This window comes from Macrobrachium rosenbergii, chromosome 51, assembly GCF_040412425.1.
Source record: "Macrobrachium rosenbergii isolate ZJJX-2024 chromosome 51, ASM4041242v1, whole genome shotgun sequence".
Taxonomy (NCBI): Eukaryota; Metazoa; Arthropoda; class Malacostraca; order Decapoda; family Palaemonidae; genus Macrobrachium; species Macrobrachium rosenbergii.
The window spans coordinates 22985501-22999771 of NC_089791.1; the positions used below are offsets into that span (position 1 = coordinate 22985501).

At 38.3% G+C, this 14271-nt stretch overlaps 2 protein-coding genes across 2 annotated transcripts in view; both read right to left on the bottom strand.

The window, feature by feature from the left end:
- Positions 1 to 132: 132 nt before the first annotated feature.
- On the bottom strand, positions 133 to 1232 carry LOC136832969 (insoluble matrix shell protein 4-like). The gene has a single exon (XM_067094622.1). It carries the CDS (start codon positions 1230 to 1232, stop codon positions 159 to 161), a length of 1074 nt encoding a protein of 357 aa, XP_066950723.1. The 3' UTR covers positions 133 to 158.
- Positions 1233 to 5133: 3901 nt separating this feature from the next.
- LOC136832970 (uncharacterized protein DDB_G0283357-like) overlaps positions 5134 to 14271 on the bottom strand; it is a 46163-nt gene continuing 37025 nt past the window's right edge. The window contains 4 exon segments of the mRNA XM_067094623.1: positions 5134 to 5811; positions 10267 to 10542; positions 10545 to 10664; positions 10706 to 11169. Of these exon segments, the coding sequence (XP_066950724.1) occupies positions 5137 to 5811; positions 10267 to 10542; positions 10545 to 10664; positions 10706 to 11169 (1535 nt within the window). The 3' untranslated portion in view covers positions 5134 to 5136.

Below are 14271 nucleotides of genomic sequence, written 5' to 3' on the forward strand. Positions count from 1 at the left end.
AGACGTTCGTGAGGCCGTTATGAGAGAGAAACAAAATAAAATATATGGAACTGCAGTGAGTGAGGGTTAGGTGCGTATGAATTGTCTTTGGTTTAAAGACCATTATACACAGCTTGGACGATAGTTTTTCATTTTCTTTTCCTTATGCATTTTACTTTTTACTTCTTAGAAAGAGTTGCATAGGAGGAGTCAGAAGGAGCAGATTGGGCTCCAAAGCCATTGCTAGGAGCAGAAGGTGCGCCATTTCCATGTGGGACAAAACCGTTGCCATTTCCACTTCCATTGTTTCCATTCCTCTTTCCATTTCCGTTGGCGTTCTTCTTTCCATTCCTCTTACCATTTCCATTACCATTCTTCCTTCCATTCTTCTTGCCATTTCCGTTTCCATTGGATGCGTAACCGTTGTTGCCATTACCATTACCATTTCCATTTGAACCATTGTTTCCATTACCATTTCCATTGCCATTAGAGCCATAGCCATTGCTGACATTGCCATTTCCGTTTCCATTTCCGTTTGATCCATGTCCGTTGTTTCCGTTACCATTACCGTTTCCATTTGAACCATATCCATTGTTTCCATTACCGTTTCCATTGCCATTAGAGCCATAGCCATTGCTGACATTGCCGTTGCTGTTTCCATTTCCGTTTGATCCATATCCATTGTTCCCGTTACCATTACCGTTTCCATTTGAACCATATCCATTGTTTCCATTACCATTTCCATTGCCATTAGAGCCATAGCCATTGTTACCATTGCGGTTGCCATTACCATTTCCATAACCATAAGGCTCTACTCCAATGAGTTCGTTGACTGAGTAGAAGTCTTCAGCATCAGCGCAGTCGAAGTTGAACCACCAGTCACAGACGAGGTACTGTTGGTTGAAGATGGTGCCGTTGGGGCAGAGGAAGGAGTCCTGCTGACGGCGTCCATTGGGCCTGTCCTGGCAGATGTGGAAGACCTGGCAGCCAGCTTCAGCGTCAGTGTCGGCATAATATCCAGGGACATTCTGGGCATTGCAGTCGAATCCGGTGTCAGGGACAGAGGCTAAGATAGGGTAGTCCTCTCCAGGGACACCACCTCCAGGGATGTTCCCAGCCAAGGCTTCAATTGCTGGATCTACGCCATAGGCATTCCTTGGGGGTCCATAAGCACTGCTTGTTGGAGGGCCATAGCCGTTGCTTGGTGGACGCTTATCAGCAGCTGCTAAGCTGAGAAGAGCTGTGGGGAGCATTATTTCTTAGATTATTCTTGAGTGTAGTTTTTTTTCTTGTGTTCATGATAATCATATTTAATTTGTGACAGATATATGCACTTGTGTGTGTGTTGTGTTCGTAATTATAGAATAACGTTTTGTGCATAAGCTTAAACGGTGGTGAGATAAAAGAGAAGGTATATTTCTCATTCTCAGATATTCTAGTGTATTGATTAGCAACTCGTATTCCATAATAAATTATCAATAGATTTCGTCTCTGTGAATAGTAGGCAACATTATTCTTCTAAATGGTAATTTGAAAAGTGTTGTCAAATTTAGCATTTGAAATAAATCAAAATAAACCTTGCGACTTACCACATACGACGAGAGCCTTCATAGTTGGTGTTGAGTTTTGAGTAGAGTATTTTGCGGTTCAACTGGAACAGAGAGACTATGGGATTGGACAATTCAGTCGAGGTTTATATACTGCCGTCAGCCAAGGGTGGTCTTTTGCTCCTCCCATGTGACCTTGCCTTCCTTGTGACTGAGCGGGGTATACATCTTGCGTTTCCGGGATGATCCTTTCCTCAATTACATAATGTCTCACATATCATGCTGCTTTCCAACCGTTATGAATATTTGCACTACCTAATGCGTGATTGTAAATATTACTCTGAAACAGGCTACCGAAAACGAAGATTCCCAGGGAATGGTTTTTATAAGTAAAGTGTTTCTGGATTAAGGACGGTATTAATGCTAGTAGTTTGTAAAAGATTGGTTTTGTATATTTGCATCGTCAAAATTTATAATGATTATTTTGCGAGCTTCTTCGATTCGACTGTTCAAAATTACGTTTTTAATGAAAAGTGGGGGAAGTAGTTGCTGGTTAAGTGAAAGACCAGGCAATAAAGATGAGAAAGAAGTGGTTTGGAATACGAGAGTTCATGTTAAAGGGATAATGTATCAAGAGAATTAAGGAAGAAAATCAGAAGGTAAACAAAAAGAAACTGTTCAACTAGTTGTTGGAGAAGCTTTGAGCCTGAAATTTTGGTTTAAAAGAAAGGAATCTCACTGTGAATTAAACAAAATTTTTCTAGGATAAGATATAAATAGAAATCGTCTCTCAAAGGAATGTGCAGTTGAAGAATATACGATTTTTAAGAGACATTTGCGTACTGATGAAAATCGACAGAACACATGACAGCCCGGAAAATGCAAAGAATAGATATTATTCGGAAAATAGCGAAGATAGCTCTCGAGGACAAGAGGTGCCATTTTGAAAATGGTCAAAGACTGTAAAACTAACAGAGTTGGAAGATGTAAAACCACCGACAGTTGGTAGATGAAAATACCAGAGAGTTAAAAGGTTTTAAATCGACCAATTGCTGGTGGGCTTAGCAGCAAAAATTAGGAAGATGTCCGCATTATGTTGTGATTAGTAATGTAGATTTAATACTTTATGGAAGGAATAAATTGCTGTTAGTTGAATAAAGAGAATCAATTTTCCTGTGCTTTTTTAACATAAATTTTCATTCGTAACTTTCTGTTTTGATTTAGACTTCTAAGGTTCATTCAACTGCAGAACTATTTGTTTCAAAGTAATGCCAACTCGAGTATTAACAGCGTTAAACAGATTTAAATGCATTGGCAAGATCGGGACAACATTGAAAGAAGTAACCTGCCGTGATACTATTCATTGAGAATATATATATTTATAGAATATTCTTGAGCATATTTATCATTTTGAAATAGGCAGCTAATTCTAAGCTACACATTGCAATTCCATATAAAAGTTGTTAGTGAATCACTGGGTTGCACATATGCTGCTTTGCCAATTTAAAAAATATTTATTCTCAGTCTTGTGAGAATTATTTTTTTTACCTGTTATTTTGAAAAGAGGCTTCAAGTACGTTTTATTTGTCTTTGTTCTATCGCTGTTTATTCAATATCCCTTTAACTTATCATCCAGTAATAGCGAACGTACTTTTCTGTGAGGATTTAAAAGGATTATTTTGCTAATTGGGCAGCTTTATTGTGGTTTGACGTACATTTTTTGATGGAATACAAACAAAAGTAATTTAATTGGCGTCATCTTACAGAATGATTGATAGTATGATTCTCAGGATTAGATATTTTCATTGGGTTGACAATCTTAGGTAGTGCATGTGTGATGGCATTATCGAGTATTTCTTCCACCATGTCTTGAATTACGCGTAACAGAAAGTTTGCGATCAGCACTTATTTCTTGATGCATATCCTTCAGTCATAATTGTGTCTTCGTTTTGGTAATGGGGATTTTCACATTATTTGGTAAAGTAGGGTAAGCATGTATTTTAATTGTTTTTCTGTGTTATGCAAATTGATACATTCTTTAGATGAAATAATTATTTTTAGAAGACAGCTATCGTGACCTGAAACTAAAGGCAGAAATTCAAAATTTGGGAATGTAGAGATTAGTCCTTAAATGAAAAACGGAGCATCGGTACCATTCAAAATTTAAAAATATTTTGTTTTCCAGTTGAATTTTTCCCTAAAAATGAGTTCTGTAGGAAACAGAAACCCTTGGTAGGAGGCGAAGCTGTCCCATATTCATTTGTTTCCTAACTGTTTCATTTTCCCTTACCATTCTTTTCTTTCATCTTGCTATTTTCATTTCCATGGAGCCATAACCATTATATCCTTTACTGTTACCGCTTGCATTCGAGTATATCCATTACTTGCATTACCACTTCCGTGCCATTAGCACAGTGGCCATCGTCATCAGTTTCATTATGGTTGTCATTCCTATTCTCTTAACCAGAAGGTGCAACTCCTGCTAGTTCGTTGCCCTGTTAGAAGGCATCAGCATCAGTGCAGTCGAAGTTGAACCACCAATCACAGACTAGGCACTGTCTGTTGGTGAAGATGGTGCAATTTGAGCAGAGGAAGGAGTCCTGCTGACTGCGTCCATTGGGTGGAGCCTTGCCAAATATGTAAGACTTGGCAGCCAGGTTTAGTGCCAGTGTCGGCTTGTTATCCAGGGGCAATCAGAACTTTGCGATGGAATTCAGTATCAGGGGTAGATGTTGAAGTAGGGGAGTCATCTTCAGAGACAACACCTTCAGGAGTATTGTCAACTAGAGCTTCAATTGTAGGCTCTACTTCCCTGGATTTCTTTTGGGGTCCATAGGCACTGGTTAGCTGCTGGCCATATTTGTTGCTCAGAAACAAAAATTTTTTTTTTTCAATTTATGTTGATAAGATTCAGCCTCAGGATACATTTGATAATTTTAATCAAGTATAATGCGCAGGTTGTTGTTCTGATATCAGGGTAACCTGATTTCGATTATATAGTTCATGTGACATTTTTATTCGTTAAAGAGAAATTTTGTTGTTTCTCTACCAAAGATGATATTATTTTTGATGATTTTTTTTACTAGAGTTGTCTTATTGATCTTGAATAGCTCAGGGTAATGACCTACGTTACTTTATCTTAGATAAAGTAATTAGGGTTTGGTTTTTATCGTTTGTGTGCAGTTTACCTACCCTAAAGATACCTTTAAATTATGATGATTAATCAAGCTTTCCGCTAAGAACTATGTTGCGTAATTCATAAAATTAACAAGACATTACTTTTTATAAATTTCAACTATTTGTTCTGTCCACTTGCAAAATTTATTTATGCGTTTTGTTCGCCCTTTTTTCTAATTATATACCAATGTGATCTATAGATATTTGGTAAAGAAAAGGTTACAAACTTTTATAACTTCTTTGTAGTTTATTGTACAAAAATATACATTTTGTAGAAGACATTCGTGAGGCCGTTATGAGAGAGAGAAAAAATAAAATAATGGAACTGCAGTGAGTGAGGGTTAGGTGCGTATGAATTGTCTTTGGTTTAAAGACCATTATACACAGCTGGGACGACAGTTTTTCATTTTCTTTTCCTTATGCACTTTACTTCTTAGAGTGTTGCATAGGAGGAGTCAGAGGGAGCAGATTGAGCCCCAAAGCCATTGCTAGGAGCAGAAGGTGCGCCATTTCCATTTGGGACAAAACCGTTGCCATTTCCATTTCCATTGTTTCCATTGCTCTTTCCATTTCCGTTGCCGTTCTTCTTTCCATTCCCATTACCATTTCCATTACCATTCTTCCTTCCATTCTTCTTGCCATTTCCGTTTCCATTGGAAGCATAGCCGTTGTTTCCATTACCATTACCGTTTCCATTTGAACCATTGTTTCCATTACCATTTCCATTGCCATTAGAGCCATAGCCATTGCTGACATTGCTATTGCCGTTTCCATTTCCGTTTGAGCCATGTCCGTTGTTTCCGTTGCCGTTTCCATTGCCATTAGAGCCATAGCTATTGCTGACATTGCCATTACCGTTTCCATTTCCGTTTGATCCATGTCCATTGTTTCCGTTACCATTACGGTTTCCATTTGAGCCATATCCATTGTTTCCATTACCGTTTCCATTGCCATTAGAGCCATAGCCGTTGCTGACATTCCCGTTGCCGTTTCCATTTCCGTTTGATCCATATCCATTGTTTCCGTTACCGTTACCATTTCCATTGCCATTAGAGCCATAGCCATTGTTACCATTGCGGTTGCCATTGCCATTTCCGTAACCATAAGGCTCTACCCCAATGAGTTCGTTGACTGAGTAGAAGTCTTCGGCATCAGCGCAGTCGAAGTTGAACCACCAGTCACAGACGAGGTACTGTTGGTTGAAGATGGTGCCGTTGGGGCAGAGGAAGGAGTCCTGCTGACGGCGTCCATTGGGCCTGTCCTGGCAGATGTGGAAGACCTGGCAGCCAGCTTCAGGGTCAGTGTCGGCATAATATCCAGGGACATTCTGGGCATTGCAGTCGAATCCGGTGTCAGGGACAGCGGCCAAGATAGGGTAGTCCTCTCCAGGGACACCACCTCCAGGGATGTTCCCAGCCAAGGCTTCAATTGCTGGATCTACGCCATAGGCATTCCTTGGGGGTCCATAAGCACTGCTTGGTGGAGGGCCGTAGCCGTTGCTTGGAGGACGCTGATCAGCAGCTGCTAAGCCGAGAAGAGCTGTGGGGAGCATTATTTCTTAGATTATTCTTGAGTGTAGTATTTTCCATGTGTTCGTGATAATCATATATAATTTGTGACAGATATATGCACTTGTGTGTATGTTGTGTCCTTAATTAGAGAATAGCGTTTTGTGCATAAGCTTAAACGGTGGTGAGATAAAAGAGAAGGTATATTTCTCATTCTCAGATATTTTAGTGTATTGATTACCAACTCGTATTCCATAATAAATTATCAATAGATTTCGTCTCTGTGAATAGTAGGCAACATTATTCTTCTAAATGGTAATTTGAAAAGTGTTTTCAAATTTAGTATTTGAAATAAATGAAAATAAACCTTGCGACTTACCACATACGACGAGAGCCTTCATAGTTGGTGTTGTGTTTTGAGTAGAGTATTTTGTGATTCAACTGGAACAGAGAGACTATGGGATTGGACATTTCAGTCGAGGTTTATATACTGCCGTCAGCCAAGGGTGGTCTTTTGCTCCGCCCATGTGACCTTGCCTTCCTTGTGACTGAGCGGGGTATACATCTTGCGTTTTCGGGATGATCCTTTCCTCATTTACATAATGTCTCACAACATATCATGCTGCTTTCCAACCGTTATGAATATTTGCACTACCTAATGCGTGATTGTAAAAGTTACTCTGAAACAGGCTACCGAAAACGAAGATTCCAAGGGAATGGTTTTATAAGTAAAGTGTTTCTGGATTAAGGACGGTATTAATGCTAGTAGTTTGTAAAAGATTGGTTTTGTATATTTGCATCGTCAAAATTTATAATGATTATTTTGCGAGCTTCTTCGATTCGACTGTTCAAAATTACGTTTGTAATGAAATTAATGAAAAGTGGGGCAAGTAGTTGCTGGTTAAGTGAAAGACCAGGCAATAAAGATGAGAAAGAAGTGGTTTGGAATACGAGAGTTCATGTTAAAGGGATAATGTATCAAGAGAATTAAGGAAGAAAATCAGAAGGTAAACAAAAAGAAAATGTTCAACTAGTTGTTGGAGAAGCTTTGAGCCTGAAATTTTGGTATAAAAGAAAGGAATCTCACTGTGAATTAAACAGAATTCTTCTCGGCAAGCAATGGAAATGGTCTCTCAAAGGAATGTGCAGTTGAAGAATATACGATTTTTAAGAGACATTTGCGTACTGATGAAAATCGACAGGAGAACACATGACAGCCCGGAAAATGCAAAGAATAGATATTATTCGAAAAATAGCGAAGATAGGTCTCGAGGACAAGAGGTTCCATTTTGAAAATGGTCAAAGACTGTAAAACTAACAGAGTTGGAAGATGTAAAACCACCGACAATTGGTAGATGAAAATACCAGATAGTTAAAAGGTTCTAAATCGACCAATTGCTGGTGGGCTTAGCAGCAAAAATTAGAAAGATGTCCGCATTATGTTGTGATTAGTAATGTAAAGATCATCCTTTATGGAAGGAATAAAATGCTATTAGTTGAATAAAGAGAATCAATTTTCCTGTGCTTTTTTAATATAAATTTTCATTCGGAACTTTCTTTTTTGATTTAGACTTCTAGGGTTCATTCAACTACAGAACTATTTGTTTCAAAGTAATACCAACTCGAAAATTAACAGCGCTAATCAGATTTAAATGCATTGGCAAGATCGGGACAACGTTGAAAGAAGTAACCTGCTCTGATGCTCTTCATTGAGAATATGCATATAGAATATTTTTGAGCATATTTATCATTTTGAAATAGACAGCTAATTCGTAAGCTACACATTGCAATTCCATATAAAAATTGTAAGTGAATCACTGGGTTGCCCATATGCTGCTTTGCCAATTAAGAAAATATTTATTCTTAGTCTTGTGAGAATTATTTTTTTTACCTGTTATTTTGAAAAGAGGCTTCAAGTACGTTTTATTTGTCTTTGTTCTATCGCTGTTTATTCAGTATCCCTTTAACTTATCATCCAGTAATAGCGAACGTACTTTTTTGTGAGGATTTAAAAGGATTATTTTGCTAATTGGGCAGCTTTATTGTCGTTTGACGTACATTTTTTGATGGAATACAAACAAAAGTAATTTAATTGGCGTCATCTTACAGAATGATTAAATTGATAGTTTGATTCTCAGGATTAGATATTTTCATTGGGTTGACAATCTTAGGTAGTGCATGTGTGATGGCATTATTGAGTATTTCTTCCATCATGTCTTGAATTACGCGTAACAGAAAGTTTGCGATCAGCACTTATTTCTTGATGCATATCCTTCAGTCATAATTGTGTCTTCGTTTTGGTAATGGGAACGATCCACATTTTCACATTATTTGGTAAAGTAGGGTAAGCATGTATTTTAATTGTTTTTCTGTGTTATGCAAATTGATACATTCTTTAGATGAAATAATTATTTTTAGAAGACAGCTTTCGTGACCTGAAACTAAAGGCAGAAATTCAAAATTTGGGAATGTAGAGATTAGTCCTTAAATGAAAAACGGAGCATCGGTACCATTCAAAATTTAAAAATATTTTGTTTTCCAGTTGTTTTTCCCTAAAAAGGAGTTCTGTAGGAAACGGAAACCCTTGATAGGAGGCGAAGCTGTCCCATATTCATTTGTTTCCTAACTGTTTCATTTTCCTTTACCATTCTTTTCTTTTATCTTGCTATTTTCATTTCCATTGAGCCATAACCATTATATCCTTTACTGTTACCGTTTCCATTCGAGTACATCCATTACTTGCATGACCATTTCCAGTGCCATTAGCACAGTGGCCATTGTCATCAGTTTCATTATGGTTGTCATTCCTATTCTCTTAACCAGAAGGTACAACTCCTGCCAGTTCGTTGCCCTGTTAGAAGGCCTCAGCATCAGTGCAGTCGAAGTTGAACCACCAATCACAGACTAGGAACTGTCTGTTGGTGAAGATGTTGCCATTTGAGCAGAGGAGGTAGTCCTGCTGACTGTGTCCATTGGGTGGAGCCCTGGCAAATATGGAAGACTTGGCAGCCAGGTTTAGTGTCAGTGTCGGCTTGTTATCTAGGGGCAATCAGAACTTTGCGATGGAATTCAGTATCAGGGGTAGATGTTGAAGTAGGAGAGTCATCTCCAGTGACAACACCTTCAGGAGTATTGTCAACTAGAGCTTCAATTGTAGGCTCTACTCCCCTGGATTTCTTTTGGGGTCCATAGGCACTGGTTAGCTGCTGGCCATATTTGTTGCTCAGAAACAAAAATTTTTTTTCAATTTATGTTGATAATATTCAGCCTCAGGATACATTTTATCATTTTAATAAAGTACAATGTGCAGGTTGTTGTTCTGTTATCAAGGTAACCAGATTTTGATCATATAGTTCATCTGACATTTTTGTTCATTAAAGAGAAATTTTGTTGTTTCTCTACCAAAGATGATATTATTTTTGATGATTTTATTTTACTAGAGTTGTCTTATTGATCTTGAATATCTCAGGGTAATGACCTACGTTACTTTATCTTAGATAAAGTGAATAGGGCTTGGTTTTTATCGTTTGTGTCCAATTTGCCTACCCCTAAAGATACCTTTAAATTATGATGATTAATCAAGCTTTCCGCTAAGAACTATTGTTGCGTAATTCATAAAGTTAACAAGACATTACTTTTATAAATTTCAACTATTTGTTCTGTCCACTTGCAAAATTTGTTTATGGGTTTTGTTTGACCTATTTTCTAATTATATACCAATGTGATCTATAGATATTTGGTAAAGAAAAGGTTACAAACTTTTATAACTTCTTTGTAGTTTATTGTACAAAAATATACATTTTGTAGAAGACGTTCGTGAGGCCGTTATGAGAGAGAAACAAAATAAAATAATGGAACTGCAGTGAGTGAGGGTTAGGTGCGTATGAATTGTCTTTGGTTCAAAGACGATTATACACAGCTGGGACGACAGTTTTTCATTTTCTTTTCCTTATGCATTTTACTTCTTAGAGTGTTGCATAGGAGGAGTCAGAGGGAGCAGATTGAGCTCCAAAGCCATTGCTAGGAGCAGAAGGTGCGCCATTTCCATTTGGGACAAAACCGTTGCCATTTCCATTTCCATTGTTTCCATTGCTCTTTCCATTTCCGTTGCCGTTCTTCTTTCCATTCCCCTTACCATTTCCATTACCATTTCCATTACCATTCTTCCTTCCATTCTTCTTGCCATTTCCGTTTCCATTGGAAGCATAGCCGTTGTTTCCATTACCATTACCGTTTCCATTTGAACCATTGTTTCCATTACCATTTCCATTGCCATTAGAGCCATAGCCATTGCTGACATTGCCATTGCCGTTTCCATTTCCGTTTGATGTCCGTTGTTTCCGTTACCGTTTCCGTTGCCATTGCTGCTGACATTGCCATTACTGTTTCCATTTCCGTTTGATCCATGTCCATTGCCGTTACCATTACCGTTTCCATTTGAGCCATATCCATTGTTACCGTTTCCATTGTCATTAGAGCCATGGTTTCTGACATTCCGTTGCCGTTTCCATTTCCGTTTGATCCATATCCATTGTTTCCGTTACCGTTACCATTTCCATTGCCATTAGAGCCATAGCCATTGTTACCATTGCGGTTGCCATTGCCATTTCCGTAACCATAAGGCTCTACCCCAATGAGTTCGTTGACTGAGTAGAAGTCTTCAGCATCAGCGCAGTCGAAGTTGAACCACCAGTCACAGACGAGATACTGTTGGTTGAAGATGGTGCCGTTGGGGCAGAGGAAGGAGTCCTGCTGACGGCGTCCATTGGGCCTGTCCTGGCAGATGTGGAAGACCTGGCAGCCAGCTTCAGCGTCAGTGTCGGCATAATATCCAGGGACATTCTGGGCATTGCAGTCGAATCCGGTGTCAGGGACAGAGGCCAAGATAGGGTAGTCCTCTCCAGGGACACCACCTCCAGGGATGTTCCCAGCCAAGGCTTCAATTGCTGGATCTACGCCATAGGCATTCCTTGGGGGTCCATAGGCACTGCTTGGTGGAGTGCCATAGCTGTTGCTTGGTGGACGCTTATCACCAGATGCTAAGCCCAGAAGAGCTGTGGAGAGCATTGTCTCTTAGAGTATTCTTAAGAAAAGTATTTGTCTAATTTTCATGATAATCAGATAAGATTTGTGACAGCTATATGCACATGTGTGTGTGGGTGTGTTTGTAATTATAGAATTACTTTTCGTGTATAAGCTTAAATGGTGGTGATATAAAACAGAAGGTGCTTTTCTCATGTTTCACTTAGTAGCATGTTGATTGCCAACTCCTGTTTCATTATGAATTTAAAAGATATTTCGTCTTTTTGAATAATAATTCATTTTAGGTAACACTATTCTCCAAGGTGATAATTTAGAAGTTGTATAATGTAGTATATGAAATAAATTTTTGTTAAATCTTGCGACTTACCACAGACGATTAGAGCCCTCATAGTTGCTGTTGTGTTATTGGGAAGAGGATTTTGGGCTGTGACAGGAACAGAGAGACTATGGGATCGGACATTTCAGTCGAGGTTTATATACGACTATCAGCCAAGGATGGTCTTTTGCTCCTCCTATGTGGCCTTGCCTCCCTTGTGACTGAGCGGTTTATACATCGTGCGCTTCCGGGATGATCCTTTCCTCATTTCTAGTGTTTGTTGAAGGCTTCTGTAACTGAGTTGTACCCAAGATACCGTTACCTTTTCACCAAGTGAGGATTAAGACGATAACTTTCAGTTTGCCAACGTCCTTTTTCCAAATTCCTTCCAAGGAGTTCAGGGTTGAAAAGGGGACATTGCTTTCGTTGTAGTATCAGAATAATTAACTGCATTGAATTTTTAAAATTCATTTATCTAATCTTTTTCGGTATTTTGAATATATCCATTCCTAATGATACAGTCTTCTTTGTTATGGTTGTCGTTTACATTACTCAGTGGGAGGGTATGAAAATCTCCTTTAATTTCAGATCAGTATTATATTCGAAGGACACTATTCATAACACTGTAAACTTTTCTCTCTCTCTCTCTCTCTCTCTCTCTCTCTCTCTCTCTCTCTCTCTCTCTCTCTCTCTCTCTCTCTGTGAGCACTATTCCTATATTGCTTGCGAAGTCTGTTAGGTGGGCCACCTCCTTATTCCTTACCATTTCTGTCAAGCTGAGAATTGCCCGTTCCAGAGGTTAATGTAATTTTAGGTTCCAGAGACAAAATTGAAACAAACGGAGTAGAGCCTAAATAATCAGGAAGTTATTGCTTCGCAGGTTATTTGCCAGCGTCAGAGCAGGAAGCTTCTCTATTTTCTGGTATTAATAGCCGTATCTTTATTCAGTGCTATCAGGATTTGTATAAATCATATCGTACTGTTAGAAAAAAATTTTTACTGGTCCTTTTGAAATTCAGCACTGGAAAAGGGGGTCCCAAAACTCGTCTGGGCCAAATCGCACAAAGACCTATTCTGGGCACAGTGATATTTTCCTTTTATTGCTAGGTGTGAATTTATCTTTCTTGGTGTGATCCTGGTTATGGTGTCTTTTGAAGTTGGAGTTTTGAACGTTATTTTAGTATATTCAGAAATTGAAAACAATAATAATAATAAAGAGCCAGTGTCACGACGTGAACGTAGACTAAGTTTTCGAACGACGCCATCGGAATCTCAACTGTTGGCAAGTATCGTGACTTTAACTGATGTTTTCAGGACCTCAGAGGAATCGGAAAGTAAGATTGATGTTAAGCTTAATTCGGTTGTGTTGCAGCTGTTTAAAATCTAGTCTTGAAAAGATAGTTTCTAAAACTTTTCCTCATATACTATATTATATTAAAGAAAAGAACCTATGTAGGTGAATATCTCAAGTATGGCGTTGCCATTGACCAGAAGCCTGACCACTTTGTATATAGGAAACTTTGAATCTTTTTCAGTCGATAGTCTTATAGCTATGTTACTGGAAGTTTCTGTACGTTATAGCTGTGATGAGTTACTATCAAAGATACGGATTTATGAAGTCATCTTATTTATTTTTCCCTTTCACTTTTGTTGTTCTTTGTTGTTCGCTAAACCTTCTAGCAGTTGAGGATTCTTTTTTTTTCGGATTTACGTAGACTGCACTCTTGCTGGGATTTTTAAATTGGCGAGACCGAGACTGTCAGGTCTTCTTCAGATCAGCATACTCCCGCAAGAAAAGCGTATACTTATAGACTAAACTCGTAATTGGAGACAGACCAGAGTCTTGCAAAGAGGCTTGTCACTGTTTGAATCATTAGAGCTTCAGAAGTTCAAACTAGGTGCAAATGTGGTTTTATTGAGCAGGCTCACACCAGTCTCGTTTCGTGGTTTTCAGTTTTTGAACCTATTCTATTTCTTTATCGTACTGGATCGCTTTCCCTGGTGGAGCCATGGTTGGGCTTAAAGCATATTGCGTTTCTAACTAGGATGCAACTCGACCAAAGCAGATGATGTTCGATTTTGCGACTTTTGGTATGTTATTTTGGTGAGCAGGAAATATAATTTGGATTTTGTTGTTAAAATGATAGGTCTCTTAAATTTTTGGGATATCTGTTGAGTAAGGATGGAACTGCTTTGTCAGGATGTATTTACCTAATACAAATAGAATTGGTCGTCCCACCTCCAGAGTCCTGTATGGGGATGCACTTTTCAGCGGTTAGTCCTGATAGTTTTAGCATTTTTGTCGTATTTATTATAGATTGGAGTTTTCAGAATTAATTAATTTCGACTAATTTATCAGGTAACTAAAGAAGACGTATTGTCTGGCTTCATGGTGTGCTTTTATCTTAGTTTAGCTGATCTTTAAGGAATAGGGAAGGAAAATAAAAAGAAATTTGAAAGAATGTACAACTAGCACTTTTTCGAAAATTCAGTGTAAGGTTGATCAGAAATTGTAATGGTGACACAGTGCCATCTGGAAAATAGCAAAGATAAAAATTACTTATTGACTGATAGGATAATTTTTTTAAAATAACAGAGTTGTGAAAAGGTAATGAGTTTAGTATTCATTTCACAAATTTTTTCTCTTGTTTTGCGGTCAAATTATTGTCTTCATGCTGAGAACGGTGTTTTCGAACATGTT

Excerpts from the sequence above, each read along its gene's own strand:
- LOC136832969 (XM_067094622.1), bottom strand. The coding sequence starts at position 1,232 with ATGCTCCCCACAGCTCTTCTCAGCTTAGCAGCTGCTGATAAGCGTCCA.